Source organism: Diorhabda carinulata, chromosome X (assembly GCF_026250575.1).
Source record: "Diorhabda carinulata isolate Delta chromosome X, icDioCari1.1, whole genome shotgun sequence".
Classification (NCBI taxonomy): Eukaryota; Metazoa; Arthropoda; class Insecta; order Coleoptera; family Chrysomelidae; genus Diorhabda; species Diorhabda carinulata.
In genome coordinates this window covers 49,670,912-49,693,077 of record NC_079472.1, presented here as the reverse complement: position 1 = coordinate 49,693,077, position 22,166 = coordinate 49,670,912, and the positions used below count along the sequence as shown (strand labels likewise).

Sequence of the window (22,166 nt, the reverse complement as noted above, 5' to 3'; positions counted from 1 at the left end):
CCAAACTCGTCTGAACCATCTGGTAATTTTGGCAATTAAGAGTAAATTGGCCAAACTATTTATTTTTCTGACGTATGACAATTATTTTAGTAAAATGCAAACTAGGAAAGCCACGATTAAATAGACTATCGAACATTAAAGTAAGCATTTTGTAATTAGACTATTAAGCGCTTCGAAAGCATTAATTGTTCAGCTCCTAATTTTGTCATAATCTTACTATTATTTCAACTTGAAATTTAATCTTAGTCAGTAAGGGAAATCTATCTCAAAATGAAAAGTTACTTTTAGTAGAATAAAAATAAATGATTTACTTTATGTTTGCAACAATTTTGTCAATAAAGTTTGGTTTTTAGATTTAACTGATTACCTTAATTATTCCTAATTATCAATTATTATCAGTTTGAATAAAATTTGTGAATGGTTCAAAAATTACCACCATAAGGGGGGGTAAAAGCTTGATCCTGGTTAAAGAGCCCGCAATCAAATTTGGTGGCCATGTGTTATGGACATACAAAAAGTAATTGTACTCGCCCAGTACGATACAAAAAAAAATATGTTGGAGAAGACCCAAAATGTATACTTATGCAGTGGAACATACCGAGCAGCTGCGAAAATCTGTACCTATTTTTTGTTATCTGTTTACATCATAATGTGTATTTTTATAAAAAGAATTTCTGGAATGAGATAATATTATTTAAATGAGGCTTTGGGAGCCGTAGCCGTGAGTAAATAATTTGATGTTATAGTGAACACATCGGGATAGTAAAAAGTAAACCAAATTGTGAATTCAAATGAATGACATTGTAGTGTTTAGTAATAAGTGTTAATGAATAGTTAGTGAATATAAATTCACCCCACCGTTTAATTTTTTTTTAAATAAATAAGAACATTAAATGATTTTCCAGTTGAAAAATTTGTCACTACTGTTGAAAATTATTAACAATAAGCTGTTGTAATTCATTAATATTAAAAAGGAAAGCATAAAACAAAAGAAATAAAGAAAAGTATTCAGACAGACCAATCAGTCGATCAACAGAAAATATTCAAAATGCTGGATATCCTAATGTATCGAAAGCGTGGAATTTGATGTAGTTGTAAGTGTTAGTACAAAATTCATTTACATCAAGAGCTCAACGATGATGAATCCGATACAGTTTTGTGACGTTTTTGTAACCGCAATGTATGTTTTATTGAATGATACAATTCTTGGTTTTAAAGAAAACCTTCCAGAAGTTACATAAATTACCTTATAAACCTTATCAATATGTTTCCAACGTCAATTATCTTAACTTGCCTGATTTTAGTATCTCGTTACACAACAAGATGGTGCACCGCACATGTGATGTTCGTCAGTTTTTGACCGGTGGTTCCCTGGTAGGTTGAGAATTAGAGTGGTCGCCATGATCTCCAAATTTTACACCTTTAGATTATTTTCTATTGGGGTATTTAAAATTGAGTGTTTATGTAAATAAATTGCAAATCTAAAAAGTCGAGAGACCAAACTCGAGACAAATTTCAAATTAATACTCCAGTATTTATTTATCGATTTGATTAGTGTCAAAATCCTGTTGAATGGCATTTATTTTAGTTGAAAAGAATTTTTGGCAAGATAATGAACTTACTGTATTCGTGTTGTATTCTAATCATCTGTAGTACTTGGTATGTAGTCAATGAATTACATCTTTTTATAACAAATAATTTATTGTGATATTATAATGAGAATATGTTAATAAATAGCCAACAAAAATAACACAGGTATAAGACACCAAAAAAAAAATATAAATATGTTATATATATATATAAAGTACATTCAGATTATGTCCAAGAAAAACTTTCTCCATTATTTCGTTTAATACCTAATAAATTTGTGTGATTTATTTGTCGAGTATGGAACCAAATAATCAGATAGAATTTTCTCAAGAAGAGTCTGTTGTGGTTTACTAAAATAGTGTTGCCAACTATTTGAAAGAACCACGAAATTCATACCAAAAACCCCCAGCTGTAATCCAAGTATAGCTTGGAGGAATAAGCCCCTTGTTTGATACATAGAGGTCACCTTAAATAGCATTTCTATATTTTTCACCTATCGAACGACAACCAGTCTTGTTTCCTCAATCAGTTTGTTAATTTTGTTTGAAGTGAATAACTTCTGAGTTTATAAATATTGTTGTTTGGAACTGTTTCGGCTGAAGAAAAAGAATTTTTGCATCGATATCATATGGAAAAATTTTATGTGAGTCTTTGACCATAGCCATTATTATAAATGAGAGCCGCGTTATAGACAAAAAAAAATTTACACATGACTATAACTCGATTATCGAATCGAATGTCAGATCATGTAGTAGATATGTGTTGGTGTAGTGATTTACTCTTAAACAGTTCATTCATCATCTTCATACTTGATATTTTTAAAAAACAAATGTTCGCTATTGGAAATAGTTTTTCTGGATAATATTTATATCGTATCACATCGAGAACAAAATGATACATTTAAAGCTTAAAAAATTACAGACCATATTTTGGCAAAGTGCTATTTTCAACTGCTCTGTAACTTAAAGTACCATTTTTCTTCAAGGTACCTTTATGCGGATAGAGATTCAAAGGTGGTAAATTAGGGTGTTCTATTCTAGTAGGTGACGATACTCTCGGTCTTGATATAGGAATGCGTCTTAAAGTATTCAAACTTGAACAGCGCATATCGGTGTTACCAATCATTTGATAATGCGATGAATCTGGTTCTATGCTGTTAAGTTGATAGCTTTCGATCAGCGGTGTCGGGTCTTCGTATTCGTAATCTAGGAAGCCAGAATTGTCAAAACTCGATTTTTCTAAGACTGAAAAAGAAGGGTCCCCTACTGGCTAACTACAACTAAACTAAAAACTACTAAAATTTTTGACTGCAACGCACTAAAATAATAAAACTGATATGTTCATAAAATAAAATAACTTTCTAATATAAAAAAATATTTTTCCAAACAATTCAAGTCATCTATAAAAGTCTATTAGAAATGTAGAGGGTGTACAATTATACCATCACTTCAACAACAGTTTAACAAAATAATGTATGGGATTGAAGATTGTACATTGTAAATTGTTCAGGTTTTTGTTCAGGACTCTACATCAAATTGTTCTGCTTCCAAAATACGTAGACGAGAAGAAAACTATCTTGTGGGGTTTTTGTATTCCATTTGCCAAGGTTTTAGTATTACTCCTTCAAAGTACTTGAAGTGCATTTTGAAGAGATGACCAGGACATTCGCAGAGTACATGTTCTGCTGTTTCAATGGCATGCTCTCAGAATCTGCAGTTGCCGTTCTATCGTTTTAAGGTGGTATTTATTGGAGGAGATCGAATACAAAGTTATTGTCGTTTCTGGATATCTCGAGAAGTTTCTCACACTTTTTATCTGATTTGGTTATGAATCTTTTGGGCTGTTTAAGACTTAAAGTGTTTCTTCATTAAGACTCCATCTGATTTTTTTAACCGTTCCATTCGTTATTGATGTGACGTCTTAAGTGATCACAGTATGTCTCTGATTCCAAGTATGGAGTCGTTGCTCTTTTTTGGCAAGGCTGTCTACTTACTTATTGCCTGTTATACTGTGGTGGCCTAGTAGGCACATTAGGGTTGCTTAGCTCATGGGTTTGATGTCCCAGCATACCATTAAAGAATAGCGCTAAAATGTTAAGGAGAAGGAAGGCATGAAGGGGAGCTGTTCTCATTTACGTGGAAGTTTTTGAATAAATCTAAAAGATATTGAAATTTTACGACAGCAATACTAGCCAGATATCGCTCACAAACATTTGACAGTATACTGAAGATAAGAAGTGAAGGTACGATGCTTTGAAGATTAAATGATTCGGATTCAAAAAGTGAGATTTTTAGATCACATTATTCATCCAATAGTTATAAATATATAATTTATAGATATTTTTTGTTGAGAAATTGTCTTGATTTTAGGTCTCCTTTAATTGAAAATTGGTTTTAAAACAAATAAAAAACTTGACGGTTCGACTTATTCTTAGAAATTATTTTGATAAATACCACGAACATTCTAAACGTGAGGATTTTTATTTGTTTAAAAACCAATTCTTAATTGTCCTTGAATCATATAAACATATAAAAAAGGTCCACGAAGTAAGAAATTTAAAAAATTATATTTGTATATAGTTGTATAATAATGTATTTATTTTACCTGAAACTCTTGATTGAAAAGAGTTAGGCTGTAATGTGATAAAAAATTCAGCTTTTTCGTGACTATTTCTTCCAAATCAGATTTTTCATTCATTTTTAAAAGAGTTATTTTACTTATTCATCAAGAATTTCGAAATTATTTCAATAAATTAGTAATTTGATTGATTATTTGATTGAAATCGACCTTTTTACTGTAAATTACAATGTTATATGAACCGTAAAAGTTCCCCAACTAAGACAATAGAACAAGCTGTTACTAATGAGATCGAAAAACTGCCTTCGTCTTTAATGTATCATGTAGCTTATTTAGCTAAAATAGAAGAATAATATGCATGCATTGTTTGCAGCAGCTGGTTATTAAAAGGAAAATGCAATATTTTTGCTACAAATGTGTACATTTTCCATAAAAAGTGTCCATAAATTATACTACGAACTCCCCCTCGACCGTCGTATTCTCCGAATTATTCCAAACCTGATGAAATGGTTGCTACACTCTGTAGCCTGTTTTAAGAATTCAATATTCAAATGTCAATTTTTTATTATTTTAGTGCGGGTTATGAAAATCTACTGAATGGATTAGACCATGAAATAGCTTGATAATTTACATACAAAAGTCATTGTTCGAAACTTGAATATTATTATATTTTCCGAGCTTTCGCATACTTATGTATTCATCGTCTGGGAAATAATTAATTAAGATTTTCGGTGATTTTTGATAGTATTAATGCTTGTATAAATTTTTAAACTCATAGAATTCAAAATTTAAATTGAAGTTGATCGAAATAGTTTTGAAAGTAGCCCATAGAGCTAAAATTAAACAATTTTCTTCTACTTACAATTTTTTCAAAGTACTATTGAAAATCTAACAGCACTTATAACCATAATTCTGAACTGAACGTCAATGTTTTTGTCAACTTTCCAGCGTTTCCTGTGCAAGATAAAATGTGAGTATTTCTTGTGTATTGTAACAGTAACTTTGTTAAAGATAACAAACGTTAAATAATATTTTGCCTCATTGAATGTTAAACATAATAAAACATTTCAAGATAGGAACGTATGAGAGGAGGCTTTTATTAAAGCTAGGGAAGTATAGTGTCAGAATTTTAAAAGTAAATATATTTTCGATGAATACATCAATAATTCCATGTATTGTCACTATAGTTTGACGAATCCACGGACTATATAGCCAACACCCATTTGTATTGATACTAAAGGTTTTCGATATGTCGGCCACAGAAAAATGATTAACCATTATTCCAATAGAAGAAGGTATAAGAGGTCAGGATATCTTCGATTTATTTAAAAATTATTGTTGGACGCACAAATTTTCCAAGCTAGTATCAATTACTGAGTCAGCTCAGGCAATGTTCGGCAATAAAAGTGACTTCGTTAGCGTTAATGTAAATAGTATGTTGTGTTTAAAAGTACCTAGTTGAATTTGATTATGTTATATATGCTGCATTTAACATGGTAAATTCCATAAGATCTAAAAGTTTGTCACATCGCGCTTTGCTGAAACGATAGCGTTGACAAAATTGATCCGTTTCTACATACAGAAGTAACGATGTTAAGTTGGGTTATCGAGAATTAGAGAAACTTCTGCCATAAATCACACACTACAAATGTTTTATATCCCTAAATGAAATTTTTTCTTCGATGTTAATGAAAAATTACATATTATTACATTGCTTGGCAAATAATTTCGTAGAAGATTTAGGATTAAGTGAGCCTGAAGATTTTGGCAGTTTTTTAACTTAACTAAACAATTTTCTCCCTTATACAAAATTAGTAGACAAAGAAGATAATAAATATAAAAGTACAATAAATCTTCACTTATTTCAGATTTTAATTGTTGGTAATTGTTTCACGTTGAAATTCGTTTTTGGTATATTTATTTAGAAAAATATATTTTTTCAATTTTCTAGCTTCCTTTCTCCTTAACTTAGTTATTGTTTTTAGTTTTCTCTAATCTCTATTCTTTAATTAAATACCTAGCATAACATTCATGCCAGATTACAACCTCGTGACGAATCCATTTTAAGAGGGATCATAATATATAATAATCAGTCGAAAAGCGCAAGAGTCAGTTGCTTAAAAGTGAAAATGAATGTTTAAAGATACATATACTGTAAATCCGAAAGACGTACGGATTCTCAAAGAGACGTATTTTGTTTAAAAACATAAAGACGACAGATTGCTTATATCTGAGACTTAGTTGTGTGGATGAACCATTATTTTATTTCGTTACGTTTATATTTCCATTGTTTTTTCTTTTGTTTTAAGCTTTATATCGGTAACGTTTTTTTTGTGACAAACTTTTCATCTAATCTACCAACTGTTTTATTCCAAATCATACCCTAGTCAACACGAACTGAAATAGAACATTTTGGAAGCTCGCACGGGATCGGATAGTGGTTAGATTGAATGGATTGATCAAATGTTAAAAGTAACACGTGCAGTACCGACTATAAGAAAAATGTACTATAACTGTAAAAGAAAACAGGCTCGTTCCACTATTGTGAAACCAAAGCCTGTTATTAAACTTGGAATGTAATTCTGATTATAAGTGTCTACAAGCGGCAAGTAGTAAACTTGAGGATATTTTAAGATATGACACGGCGGAGGTATCAGAATCAACGACACTAAGATAGGAGTACGAAAATTACTATTGACAACAAATGGTAATATTCTGAATACATGTTTTTCCACCTTGCAATTGTTATTATCTAAAATTCCTGTGCCATTATATTGAAGGCGACGCGGCCGCCAAATATTAAAATGTTCAGCCAATTAATACTTTCAGTGTGACTTTAAGCCACTTTTTCTGGTTATCCTAAGGATGAGTTTGCAGTCGTCTTTTGGCAATCTCCAGTGCATTATAAGGATTGTCATAGGATCGGGCCGACTACAATTGTTCGATTCTTTTCAAAGAAAAAAGAATCAGAAAGGAATTATGCCATTCTATCTTAATAATTGAAATGCAAAATGTACCGAATCCGAAAAATAAAATCTCCATTTTAAACAAAGGCGAATCGGGGTGACATTAGTTGTGTGAGATTCAGCTTCCAATACCTTTGTCGGTTCAAAATAGTTGAGGTACTAAGGAAACTATTGTAGTCGGTTCCATCTGATGAGAATCCGATCTAACATCATTGTACATAGACGTATATTGCTTTCTATCAGATATAAGGCAAGTGTTGATAGTGAAATAGACATATATGATTTTACATAACTAGTATAAAAACTCAAGCAATCTCATAATAATCTAATCCATTCTGTACTAATACCGTGTATTGTCCTAACAAATGATAAAAATATAACAAACCTTTCGGGTAAGGTGGTACAGGTGGTACTACCGCTCCAATATTATCAATAGTTTCATAATGATCCTCTTCTCCATAATCGATTAAATCTGATGGATAATTTTCGGAAATAAAATGTTGTGTCCCTCTCGGTGTTAACGTTGCCCAAACCATTCGATTGTCTTGGACATTAGTGCCGTGATATAGAACAGTATCCGTAGGGTGTATCATCTTGGTACCATTTAAACTAGGTACTCCCGAGCATTCTCTTGGTTCATGGTTCTTCATTTGTCGATGCAATGAGCAATCGTTGCCACCAAACATATTCATTCTACCGATAAATTTATTTAGGATATGTTAATTTTGAATTAGATGCAAATGGAATTATTTTAGATATTTCTTTTGCTTTTCGTGAATTATGTGTTCTTGGATCTTTTTTATATTTATGAAATTGTTTTTATACCAACGCATCGTAATGACATTCTTAAGCTTTGCAATATTTACATCAGTCAACATTTTGAACGGAGAGGTAAATAATTTTACTTATGTTAGCTTTTTTTAATTTATAACGTGTTTTGTAACGTATTTTAAATGTATTTTAAAGATAAACAAGATATAAGCAATAGTTTTGCAGGGCTGGAATCAGTATTGGTAGATTATGTAAATAAACATCATTAATTAACTGTAGATTTTTTGATGGGGGTTGACGGCTCAAGCCCATTGAATAACAATCCGTAACTTTTACAGGGACAACCCGTACCAACTAAAGATAGCAAAAATGAATTTTTCAATCGATTTATTAAGAAAATTATATTGTTTAACTCGATAAAATTTATGGTTTAGAAGATGTTTAGATTTTTAGATCGCTGTACATGCCAAAGAAATCGTCGCCATAAAGAGACATTCTGAAGAAAATTATCAATTATCATAAATTGTAATTATTTATTGAAAATACTTACAGGAGGCATTAAAACACAATCAAACCCTTCTATTAGAACTGCATACTCTCGAACATCCTGTTACTCACATAAGGGTAAAATTTTAAATGTATAAAAATTCAGTTGGTTAACCTACCTACAGAAATCGATCGAAAAATTAATTTTTCCTACCTTTACATTACACAAGTTGTCCCTATAAAAGTTACGGATTGTGAACCTTTGGGCATGAGCCACCCCTGGCTATCAGATAGTATTATAGAATAATTTATTGCGCCAATCACACTACATGAATATACATAATAATCCATTAAAAATTCATACTGTTTGAATTTTCAATATAGAAAATATAATTTAATATAAGTTCTGATTTCGCAACTTTAAAGGCTTATAACTCAGAAACGTGTGAGAAAATTGTTTTATATCAAAGCATTATTTTTACGTCATATATTCACTTCCTGAACAACCTGTATATCTATATTTCTAACATGTTTTCAAAACATGCTTTCGTGTTGTTCCAAATAGAAAAATTTGATTAACGTGCAACATAAGATTGTATAGGTTTGCACCAAAGCATATCCACGAATTATTGTTATATGTGTATAATTTGATTCAATTCAAATAGTAGAAAATGATAATTTGAGTCATGAAAACGATACATGTAAATTATATCAAAAAATGCTTCTAAGTCCTTTTAACATGGATCTCTGTTATAATAATATGATAAAATAGATTTATTACTTATGGAGAAATTTTGGTGATCGATAATTTATTCTTTTGCTCTTTTTTTTTTCAAATAAATAATCAGTATTCAGTTGTAAACCACTGGAAATATTTTTAATAATTTGATGAGATGATGGTAAACGTACTTACTCTCTACATTTTAGAAGGAACATAGCTAATAGTGCTCCTAATAATAAAACTCCAATAGAAGACGCCACTAATACTAACAACCAAGTATCACCAATTCCAGACCAATTCTCTACATCTAGAAATAATAGAAAGTTTATAAATATTGAATGAATTCCGAGAGTATTGTTAAATTTTAGTTTAGTAAGTGTGATTTTTTGATAACTCCATTCAAACGTATTAGAGACACATTAGAATTTGAAAATTTTGCATATGAGGTTGTCAAATATGTCCAAATGATGTGAAATATTTAACCAGAGCGTTCTTATTTTCAATGACACTCTGAGTGTGTCGATTTATCTCGACTGTTTCGATTCAACAATCTATATTTTTATAAATAATAGAAATTTTTAAACTTTATTTGGTAAAAACTTCCAAGCATTTTCTGTTTAATATAACTATAATAATGAAAAATCGATAGATAGATAGAAGTTGATAGATAGGGCGCAATTTCGACAAGAAAAAAAAGTTTCAAGATCGAGGATTAGGGAAATAGAGTAAAATAAAAGGTTGTTGTGTCAAGTATTTATCTAATTTAATTCTATGAAGTTTACGACTTCCGTATTCCTGTCATTTGGAAACTGAATGAAGTTATTGGAGCAAAGCCATATAGTATGATCCTTTCTACTCTAGTAAGTAAGTGAGTAAATGCAATCAGCTAACGGGTTATGACTTTTTTTTGTTTTTTTGAACTATATAAAGTTATTTAATCTCTCATAATTTTGTTATTTTTGAGTAATTATTAAAAGATTTTTTCTCAATTTTCAGCATAAAAAAGTTTACTGATATGGAAATTCGTTGTAAATTACGTGCGTTTTAATAAATAGTTCAAAAATAATTATTAAAACCCCTAAAATATATCACACAACTAAGAATAAAGATATGTGTATACTCAGAAAATCTATAAATTAACATAGTAATAAAAATAATAAGTTTTTGTTGAGTTTTGAATTTTAAATTTCCATTGAAAAACAAAACGCGACGTTCGAAAACTATGATCAAAATCTCTTTAGGGTTAGCATCCGCAATCAGCTCGGGTTGTCTGAAAAGCTTTTGACTTAACAAAGAAACAAGACTTTTTTCCACAATATTGTTTTTCAACTAGACTTCTTCAAAGTCTATACACTTTTTCCAGCGACTTTCTAACCTTTTAAACCTATTCAAATAATGGTTTCCGTCTTTCTCTCCGTTTACTAACGCAATTAACGTTCTCGTCTGATAAAAATCTCTTCTTAAGTGGAACTTCAAGGTTAGAAAACAAGAAAAAGTGGCTAGGGGTCAGATCAAGTGAATATGTTGGAAGTTGCGCTGATAGAAAAGCTCTTCCTTTTTCTTCAAAACCGGTCGCTCCGTTATAATTTTTCCTTTTTCTCTATCAAGCAATGATGTGTAATCCTCTCCTGATACTGTTTTACTTTTTTGATGATAGTCTATGAGTCAATCCCAAAACTATCCCAAGAAACGGTCGCCATCACTTTTCCGGTTGATGCAACTGTCTTTACGTTTTTTGGAGTAGGTCCAATATTTGCGATCTATTTTTTTCACTGTTTTTTTTTTTTCGTTTCTTAGATTACTGGTGGATCCAAGTTTTATCAAATATGAATTTGCGCAAAAAATTCGACTCATTTTGCTAAAACACGGCATCCAACGCGAGGATAGCGTACGGATGCATAATTCTTCATTCGGTATATGGCAAATTCATTCTTCTGATATGACTATAGCTTCTTATATATCTCTAAACTTAATCCGCTTGTCGTTCAGTGTCATTTAGTGAACTTTTTCGTCCATTTTGCTGGCTGTCACAGTTTTTGGCCATTTCGAATACACGTCGTCAGACAAGCTGATACGGTCACTTTGGAACTCAGCTGCGAAGAATTTCACGGACAGAAATGATAGTGCAGAGTCTCCGTACACTTTATTCATTTGATAATTTGAATTAAGCTTAATATTCAATTTGTTCTATTTTCAAAAAAAAAATCTTCACACTTACTCATACGATTTTCAATAAAAAATGAAGCGTCCAAAATGGCTGAAATTTTAGTGAGAATCTCTTAATGCATATTCGAATATATTCCCGGTAATATTGATAGGTGCTGGTATCTTCAGGTTGATGTCGAAAACTTTTCAGACAACCCTCGTATGTGATATACCTAATCTCGGATCATAGTTCCCGAAAAGTCCTAATTATGTTGTTGATCTTTTACCATAACTCTAATTCAAAATTTTGTTGCTTTTGCTTCTAATACAAAAGCTGAATTTTTGCTTTGCTCGGATGCAAACTGCAAATATCCGCATTTAGATTATTAACATAAAAAACTCCGCTCCCATCGCCACTAAATAAACCAATGCAATGCAACTCTCTAATTAAGAAGAAATTAAAAAGATCCGGTATTTAATTGTCTTTTTTAAATTCAATTATAAAACTTCATATTTTTTCAGTTTTCAAGTAAAAAAAGTATTCTTAGTTCAAGATAAAAATTCTGCACTTTTTTCTTATCAAGTAACTTTTTTTATTTTGTTAGACCAGAAATACTTTTATTATTTGAAAATCTCGAAATAGTCAGCTAATATTCCTTAAAAAAATTACTTGATTCCATAAAATTTATTCGCCAACGTATTCATAAGTTTGATGGAAATAAAAAGCATTATTTGGCATATATTATGAAGGATGCTTCAAAATATTTCGTTTTGATTTGATATAAGAACCTATATATCAATTTTGTATGTTTCTTACCTTTTCTAGGAAGTTCGATATAATCCCCGCTTTCTGGAATCCTGTTTGGTGCTGAGGTTGATTCGCATATTTGCGCAGCAGAACAAGGCGTAGTATTTAGTAAGAGGTCAGGAAGCGATTGCTGCAAGAAAGAAGGTACCGGAGGCGGTGGTAAAAATAAAATTGAATCAGGCGGCGGACCTAAATCCAAACAATCGCCTAAACAGCTCATGCTCGAGCTGCAATCTGAAAAGAGACATATTTTTTTGTTAAACTTTGCATTATTATCAGGGCTGAGCCGTGCCGGAGGTGTAGGGGTACCCTGGCGGCACTAACACGGGGCGGCAAAAGGCAAAATATCTCTAAAAAAAATAACAGAATCCCTTCATGCAAAAAATATTTAGTCGCAAAGCGCAAAGTGCCTTCCTTTAATAGCGGCATTTCTCCATAATATTGTTTTCTTAATATTACAACAATACCAAAACAGTGCGTTGAGCGTTCGGGCGAATCGGGCGGCGTAAAAAAGGTAATAGGTAATAATAAAGAATAAGCCGCTTGCTGCAAAAACGACATAATATATTAATAGGTACTTTTCTATCGGAATAGACTAGAAATTTACCTCATATCTCGCTTCACTAATCAAATTTTGACTAGGTACGCATAGGGCGGCATATTTTGTTCTTGCACCCGGGCGGCGGATATCCTAGGCTCGGCCCTGATTATTATAGTTCAAATAAGAACTTGTTTGTATTAGCTTAATTCGTTCCTGTATTTTTTTGATATTAATAGTTAATATGAACACTCACAGTGCAAAAGTAGTCATTCATCAATGACTATACAAAGACAACGGTTGTATTGTAGTCATTAGTGCAGAATCGGCAGCGTCTAGTGAGGTTAGATGTGATTTTTTTTTTAATTTCTAGAAACTATTCTTTAATTGGTATTGGATTTTAACCATATAAGTGTGGTAATATACTTTGAAGAATTTATAAAAACATAGTTTTTTGTGTATTTTATCGTTTATTTACAGACTGAAGTTTGAGTGATATCTATATAGATATTTTGATACTCAGTGACGTTTTTCAACCAGTGTTAAAAGTTTTTTGCACAATGGAATATAGAACAATAATTCTCTGTAATATCAATTTGTTCTTTTAGAATTGCAATGCCTAGTAGATTTGTGCTGTTGCTTCATGCAAAAGTAATAGGATAAAATTAAAAAATGGGAGTGTTAACTTTGTATTTCATTCATTTTCTAATGCAAATAATCTAGTTTCATCCACAATAAACAAAAAATAGATACATCGGTGTAAACGAGTAGACAAATTTAATCCTAACACTTTTAGAATTACATTTTAGAGGAAATGTTCAATAAATGTTTTTCAATATTTATGGTTGAAAAAATATAAGTACAATCATTACACAAAGCTTTAATTCTTGCTCTAAATACAATAAATTATTTTCTTCCCTTGCGCAAATCTTAAATAAGACTGCAGTCCCCACTTTGAACCTTGATGTTGGCTGTGAGCAGTAATCATTCTTACAATATTCCGTGTTGAGTACAGCAGTTTTCTTTTCATTGAGTTATTAAACCTTTTCTTGAAATGGCTTGAAAAAGTGAAAAAAATGGAATTTCTTTTTTGAGAAATATGCAAACAATATCATAAAACTGGAACATGGTGTAATGAAAAGGTTAGCAAATAAGATAAAGAAGAAGGAAGATATACCTCTTACACTTATTTATGACTTTTGTAGATTAACCCTCCGGTACCCGCTTGAAAATCTGGGAACGGTTACCCGTTTCGGTCTCATAGACCGTTTTGTTTCAACGAATAATATAATAGCTTTTTCTATTTATTTTATATAGAGGTAAAATAATATTATACTAAAATATGTTTGTTATTTATTAAATAATACGCAGATACAGATAGAAGAGGTAAATAATAAACTGAAAACTTATTCAAAATAAATGTAAACTGAATCACAATGTGCAAAATATATGATCGAAAAAACACAGCAACTAATTTTACATTTTCATTCCGAAAACTTCTCGAAACATGTTTCACATAAGGTGGTAACATGTTCGAGGCACATGAATTTTTTATATTTTACACAATGAAAGCGGGTTTTTCTATTTCTTTTACTATCGCAAAAGTGGCACCTTCCTCTTTCAGGTAGTGGTTCTGCACTCGTTCCTTCTTGGCTATCTTCAATACCACAAATTTCTCTGATGCGAAGCTTTAGTGGCCGAGAAACTTGCTGCACCGTCGATCGGATAAGTAAATGTGTACGAACCATCTCCATAGATAGACTTCTTAGAAATTTTCTACGTCGAATTGTGACAGAAGGATTATTTGAACATATATCAAAAAATAACACAAAAGCTATCATAAAGTACTAATTAATGCTAGAATTTACCAAATAAAATACATACCTTTCAGAAATTTTACAAGCGAATGCCCGAAAAAATCCCAACTCCGATACTCGTTTCGGTCTCGCAGACCGAAATCGCCTCTCTATGCCAAACGACTATACAGATCTAGCTATCCCACTGAACTAACATCGAACGGGTCGAGCTAGGAAGCAAATGCACATCATGCCACCACGGTCCCACAGTCCGGATGCGGGTACTGGAGGGTTAAGATTTATAATTCGAATTTATTATAATACCTGTCAGGCTCAATTAAAAAAAATGAAGAGAAAACTTGTGACAGACAAGGCTTATAGGATTTCATTATAAGAAAATAGAGAAGGATAGGTAAAATTGTTAAAATTACGAATACTAAACATATTTCATTTTCATTTTCATGCTACCATTCATTGCAAATGAATAACGTTTGATATTGTACTGATGTAACGTCAGCGCAAGGGTCATCTTTGTTAAAAAATAGCGCTAGCTGAGGTATCCTCTTGTATATAGTCTAGTGTATTGGTCATTTATATAGGCCGTTCGATAAGTACCTAGCCTCACCACCCAATGGTGCTAGTATCGCAAGAATAATTTAATATCACGTAGTATATTTTCGTTAGTTAGTTAGTTAGATGGCGCAGTGAAATCAAAGACCGTTTGAATCCTCTTATTCTTTGAGGCAACCTTTAAAAATTAAGTTAACTAGATATGAGATGGTCACATTGTTTTTTGATCAGCAACGTCCGGGTGTTCTGGAAACGGCCGACGCTGATTACAGATGCGCGAGATAGCTGGGACAAGTACGTATTTTTAAAGATCGTGTGGGTGGTATCCTGGAAGAAATTTTGAGTACGAAAAACCTAGTGGTGAACTGGGTGTTGTGCTTGCTAACTTCGAACAACAAGCGTACCGTCAGACCACTTCAGAGTAGTGTTTGTCGCTATATTAGAGCAATTCGAAGGAGTTTATGCGTTGGCGTCGTTCCAAGACAGTCTACGCACACCAGAGAACAAGAAACAATCGAAACATGCACTTTACCTAAGTATGGTTAACTTATGGTAAGATATAAAAAAGCGTATCAGTTTTGATCAAGTGTTCGTACAGATCACATCTTGTAAAAGACATTTAACGTTCAGTTTTCATTTTAATAATTGTTTAGTGTTCACTTTAAGTGCTTTAGTGATAGTGAAATAATAAATGACGCTTCTTCTAAAGTAAAATTTCATAAGTAAGTTAATAATAAATTGCTCAATTATTCGCATCAAAGCCAAGGAAAGTTACTGCATAGTACAGACCCGTATTAGTTCGAAGTTTCGAAATTTTTAAGTATTTCATGTAGTTGACTGCAAATAATAATTTGTGTTACGCTTAAAAAATACTATAATAATAATTGTAGTATTATATTCAAAGAAGTATTATCTCCCAGACTTTAATTAGTTAAGCTAATTATGTTTGACATAAGTTACCAATCTAGAAAATGCAGGCGAATACCTTGCAAATATATGGAGAAAATTATAATTATTCATATATTGTTCGAAACGGAACCAAGTGCGTCTCCCTGATTTTGGTGACCTAGATAGTAGGTGTCAAAGTATCCATAATTCTCCAATAAACCTAATAAGATATGTAAGAACATTCATAAAGGTCTCCTATATTTTCATATTTGTGGATTAAGGCTACAGAAAGAGTTGAGTGGGCTCCACCTAAAGGAGATGTTATCTGCTCTGTCCCCTTTGAAGAGTCTTGCTTTTTCAATCCGTTTCTCCACCATCCAACGAATAAAAAAATACAAATAATATTGGAAATAATTTAGCAGATAGTTGTGATTTTGAAGTGGTAAAATTTTACAATTTTGCTGAGGTTACCAAAAATATTGTTATTTTTACATCGGAACCTACTTAAAATTTGATTGATATGCCTATGAAAAGGTTATTAAAATATCATTTCAATTTATGGCCAGGAAAAATATCAAATGATTTAAATAAACAAGAAAAATCTATATCAGACACCTACAAAAATCTTGTGGATGTTGATATATTTTCTAGTTCGCGAATTCATCAATTTGACAACTTTCCTGTTACAAATCACATATCGGATCTAATAACGGCTATTTCTGATAAATATAAGATCCCATTTTATGCCATGAGAAACCAATTTCAAAGGAACTAAAAGAAAGTTATATAATAAAATAATAATTTCCAGAGGACACAAAATGTACCTATGTATGTATATATGTGGATTTTGTCATATGCACTGTGACCCAGAGGATCTATTGTATCCCCCTTCTTGCTGCGATATTGAGGAACCCAGTGTATACAGCTAATCGGTTAATCCCACACCTTCAAAAATTCCATAATGTGGGTACCGCCAGAGATCTTCGTCTTCTATTTCATATGCTCCTAGCTGTAGTACTCGACGGTCAGAAATTTGATCGAATGAGGAGGTTATTGCCTCCACGAAGGTTTACTTAGCAGATCTCTAAAAAATTTATTTTTCAGATAGGAGCAGCGCTGGGTCAAGTATATCGAACTTAAAGGAAATTATATTGAAAAATAAATACCATATTCTAACTGTAGAAGCGAACTACAGGCCACCGAGGCTAAGGTTTACTTGATCGATTATCCTAATCCCTCACATGTCTAATGCTCCATATTTCTACATTTTCTTCTATTTTCTCCTTGTTCTTTGGTTTTTTCTCTTAGATACGATTCACCCCTTTCTTCGTATATACGTATGTTTTTCCGACGTACTTTTTTTCTACCGAACACCATGTTTACACTAGCACTACACTAAAACTGACAATCCCACTGTCCGACGTGTGTTTCGATAACCAAGCTATCGTCTTCAGACACTGGGGGTAAACGAGATTTTTCTTTTCATCCTTTTTATTTATTATCTATTCCTCAGAACCTCAATTACTGTTTGATGTATCCTTTTTTTGTTTCGTCTTGATACTGCACTGCACAAAATTATTCTGTCCTAAATATTAACCTATACACACTTCGAAATGAACCACTACAGCAATAAATATGTGTATTAATTCCAAAAGAACGTACAAAACTATTTCAAGCTGCTCAGAAAAAAAGCAAATAAGAATGTAACTATCCAAGCAAAAGAGCAAACAGATGTTATTCAAAATCGGAGAAGACTGTGTAGGGTGTAAGATAATTTGCACACATTCAAATACCTGGGAATTATTTTCATAGAAGATAGCGAACAGAGAGAGAAAATGCAATCAAATATACTATGCACTAAATAAAACAATACGTTAAGTTATGGAAGTGGAGCCTAGGTAATGGACAACAAAACACCAGAGAAGCAGATATGTAATAACTTAGGAAAATAACGATGAAAACGATAAAGGACAAAATAAGTAATGAGGTAATTACAGAAAAGCTCAAACAGATACCAATAGCTAGTTGAAAGATGTCTAAACTCCTACAAGCACTTGAAAAGATGAATATCATAAAATCTAATGAGAAAAGTGATAGAAGGAAAAGACATAGGAAAGAACGAAAGGAAGATCTAGGAAAATTTGTCTAGCACACAGGACAGGAAGAATGAGAAAAACAGTACGATAAATGAGTGAAGTAGTAGAGAAGCAGAAAAAATGGAAAAATGAATAAAAGGAGAGGGAAAACTAAAACTTCAGTACTTTAACGACAAAATGAGGTCTTGAGAAGGAGAAGTAGAATCACAATATCTTAGAAACAATGATGAGAATGAAAAGAAGTGTGAGGATGGAATTAGTAGATAATTTCGAGGCCTACAATTTTTTGTTTGATCTTTTATTTTTATAAAAATAAAAAAACCACAAAAATCCAAAACAGTAATAGAAATATGTTGATCTTTCACCTTGATTAACTTTTTGACCACATGGGATTAATGGGGAGTTTTGAGAACTTATTTCTAATGTTAAACCCAACTTCACCAGAATTCGGCTCGTTGGAAATTATTGTTATTTGTCTACAATTTGACCAGACTAATAGCATAGTATTCAAGTAAATAAACAATCTGAAACTATTGCCGATATTTTGTGTGTTGAATATAATTGTACTAATATAAAATATATTTCATTGGTTATATATTTATATGTAGTCACCATTTTCGCTTGTTTTGATAGTATCAGGTAATTTTTTCTTGTTTAATAACTTGAAACTGATAACGTAGGTGTAACGTAACTTATTTTGGAATCAGGAATAGAGCCAATTCCAAAAATGCAATAATTATAGCGGAATTTCAATGCCTCCCATTTCCTCATATCTCCAATTATCTGTACTGTTAATCGAATTTCAACGAAATCAAATTGTAATTACATAACGTTAGTATGAAATTTTTTCTCTATAAAAGTGAACTGATACAAATACATAATCAAACATTATAAAAATCAATTAATTGCACATTGAACAAACAAAAACAAACAAAATTTTTAAAATACTCACGTACCGTATTTCTCCTTTCTATTACTTTTTTTACTAACAACAAACAACACACACAGGTTATTGCTACTACTACCCTAGGACTTTAAGGGGTGGAAATGAGAATGCATCTCTATTGATCCAGCATTACAGAGCATGCGTCGCGACGCTAGACACACAACATCGATTCTCTCACATAATAAAAGAATCAAGTGCAACAATATACCGACAAATCTCTTAACAATTTTTTGTTTTCTGATGGAGTTATCATCGCTTTTAACCAAGCAAATCGCATAATTGACTATGAGCACGTGACATTTTATTGAGGGAGAGATTATAATGAAATTATTTTCCAATTGGTTCAATTTATTTGAAGGGGATATTATTCCAAAATATTTTTTAATTAAATTTTATTTTTTCATATTTTGTATAAATTAATAAAAGCACTACAAGAAGTTCTTTGTCTTTTATCTAAGAAACTAGCTGTAACTTCACTAAAACTAGAAACCTAACGTCCACAAAAATCGTAATCTTACCTCTAAGAGTAATGCAGCTATTGAGCAAATTGGAGAAGGCTTTTTGCAAGCACAAGTGTTACAAAGATTTAACGTGATACTATTAAGAAGGCTACAAAAGATGAAAAGACATAAAAAAGGTCAGGAAAGTGCTAGCGTGTAACATATAGAATAGATAGTTCAATTTAAAGCCCATATCCGTTCAAATTTAGTAATCACGTTACTCAGTACAGTGAAGATCGACCAATGATGCAATGTATGATGTGATTATATGGTGTGGTATTGATATGGACTGTCATACCGTCATAGTAATCATTGAAATAATGTTCACAGTTTCATTTTTGACGTATTAGAATCACAAGTCGTACCTTTCGATAACTTTTTGAGAGAACATTATATATTATACTGTAAAACTATATTTCAAAACGTTTCGGTAAGAATATACTTGAATATCAATTCAATCTTCTCTCGGAAATTGACTTTCTGTTCAATGTAGATATCTATAAATTTCACTAGCGACGAAGTTGATTGCAATACGATTTATTTGATTACACGATCGTAGTTTATGATCGAATTTCTAGAAAAATGCACTCCCGGGAAAATAAATTCCTATATTCTTTCCAATTACATTATTCAAAGCAACTGATCAAAAAGTAAGTGCAATATAGAGTTGTCGCATCGTTAAAATTTATGAATATTATATACATTTTATTTGTTGTTTGTTGATTGAACCTAATTTGAAAATCAAACGGACAATGAAAGTAAAGAATAAGGCAGGAGAAAAATGTAACTATGGAAGAGTTTCTTAATCACTTGAAGATGCTTTAAGGTTAAACTTTTCTAACTGTATTGTAGACACCATAAATCATACAATAAATAACTGCTGTATTTGGTATAGACTGTCTTTGAGCCTAGAATATAGGATCAAATAAAAGTAAAATTGTCAGGAAATGTCTTGGACAAAGTAAGTGGATTGATTACATCTGTTGACAAAGAGGAGCTCAGAGAAGAAATCGTATCGTTCATGAATGTTTGGCCTAATGAAAGAGGAAGTCAATTGAGCAAGATTGAAAAGACTGAAAGGTGTGATAGTTTTAAATCCATAGATTTGAATGTATAGATGACGATTTATGTCTACCTCTAGATGAAGAAGACAAAGAAACCGAAGGTAAGGATGATATAAGGAAGATAAAGAAGAAATTGTCCAGATGCACACGGAGATTGATTGATTGATTGATTGATTAACATTGACTTAAGTTTGGTTATTGATAAACTGTCTGAATCAAGTCTATAATGAAAAGATATTTGACGCTCTAAACGAGATTATGTAGTTGAAGTAAGGTTTTAATATTGTGGCCTGGTTTTATAATTATCTTAGCATTTTTAATATATTTTTCAACAATAGCAGTTTTTATGATTATTTTAACAGTACCAACAGTTCCTTTTGTGTTCATTAAGTTGAGTTATAAATAAGTTAAAAATATAGTTTTACATTTAAATGCTTGGAATAAGTTTTTTGGAAGATATTATTTAACATTCTTAAAAATTTGTATACACTTAATTCCCGACATGTTTCTAGCTCCATCTTATTGCTTTCTGTTCGCAAACTTGAAAAATAGCTTGGTGAAAAGCGCTTTAAGACAAACAAGAAGGAGATTACAGGGAAAAACACTAGAAGAATATGAATTGTAGAATTAAGTAGAGTACTGTAGAGGAAAAAGGAGTCTCCTACCAAATAGCCTTCGTATATAGATAAGGTAAGGAAACTACAATTTCGGGAAAATGAACTCCTATATTCTTTCCAAAGAAAAACTTTATTGCATTATTTAAAGATGGCACCGGAAGAAGAAGAAAGTGCAATACAGAGTTGGGTAAAGAGTGAAAATCATGCGAAGTGTCAGACAGGGGTGTTCTTTCTCCACTTCTTTTCGACATCTTCTCCTAGAAAATTTTCACATAAGCCCTTGAAAATTATGCTGCAGCTATACTTCCAGGGTCAGGCGACAGGTGGCGGACAACGGGTGACGGAATGCAAGCAATGGGTGTTATTGTGATTATACTTATATTTAAGGCGAAAATAGTGTTTATCAGGATGTCGTTTTTAAAACGTCTAGCAATTTTAGTATAAGATGAGACAGGAGAAGAGAATAAAAAGAAAGCATAGTGTCCATCCTACTAACGAAGTGCGTCATCTATATGGTAAACTTTATTATCTCTATGGAGAGCTCAGAAGCCGCCGTAAAAGATTTATTGAATTTATGCGGATGTCTCTTGGAAAATTTGATTTCATTTTATCAAGAATCGAGAGATCGAGAGAGAAAAAGAACCTGCAAGATGCTATTCTCTTGTGAGAAGAGGTTATATGTAACATTTATCAGATGAAAAAAAATTATTTCCTGTCGGGAAAAATGAACATAAAGCAAAATAATTGCGGAAAAGTATCATATAATGCTCATATCAAGCTAATTTTCATTATTGTCGAGAAAAGAGTATACGAGGATATATTGAAAAATACTTAGCCTACTATAGAACCGAACAAAATTTCAATGTCAAAATATCTTATTACTCAACATATTCTCCTCTTAATTGGATACATTTATTACAGCGAACCTGCAACGTCTCTTTAAAAAAATGTTTCTTCTTGCTCTGCAAACTAGACCTCCACAGCTTTTATTACCTCCTCGTTGGAAGAAAATTTACGACCCTCGGATGGAGCCAAATCTGGTGAAAAAGGGGGATGTTCTAGTAATTCAAACACTAAATCACGAATT

The 22,166-nt window shown here is 31.8% G+C and overlaps 1 protein-coding gene across 4 annotated transcripts; it reads right to left on the bottom strand.

Moving 5' to 3' along the window:
• Nucleotides 1–1,682: 1,682 nt before the first annotated feature.
• On the bottom strand, nucleotides 1,683–19,018 carry LOC130901751 (uncharacterized). 4 transcript variants are annotated; one of them, XM_057813324.1, is made up of 5 exons: nucleotides 18,909–19,018; nucleotides 12,074–12,298; nucleotides 9,304–9,418; nucleotides 7,519–7,826; nucleotides 1,683–2,834 (listed from the first exon to the last, which is right to left on the bottom strand). In XM_057813324.1, exons 2-5 carry the CDS (start codon nucleotides 12,282–12,284, stop codon nucleotides 2,506–2,508), a joined length of 963 nt encoding a protein of 320 aa, XP_057669307.1. In that variant the 5' UTR covers nucleotides 12,285–12,298; nucleotides 18,909–19,018; the 3' UTR covers nucleotides 1,683–2,505. The 4 variants fall into 4 exon arrangements, with proteins under 4 accessions (XP_057669307.1, XP_057669309.1, XP_057669308.1 ...); XM_057813326.1 differs by having other exon boundaries at nucleotides 1,683–2,795; XM_057813325.1 differs by lacking the exon at nucleotides 18,909–19,018 and adding an exon at nucleotides 14,487–14,682.
• Nucleotides 19,019–22,166: the final 3,148 nt, after the last annotated feature.

What these genes read in the sequence shown, in the direction of transcription:
- LOC130901751 (XM_057813324.1), bottom strand. Translation starts at nt 12,284, where the DNA reads ATGAGCTGTTTAGGCGATTGTTTGGATTTAGGTCCGCCGCCTGATTCA. An exon ending in TTCCTTCTAAAATGTAGAGA is followed by an intron (nt 7,827 to 9,303) that starts GTAAGTACGTTT and finishes ATTTATCGGTAG; the next exon opens with AATGAATATGTTTGGTGGCA. An exon ending in TGTACCACCTTACCCGAAAG is followed by an intron (nt 2,835 to 7,518) that starts GTTTGTTATATT and finishes CTTCTTTTTCAG; the next exon opens with TCTTAGAAAAATCGAGTTTT.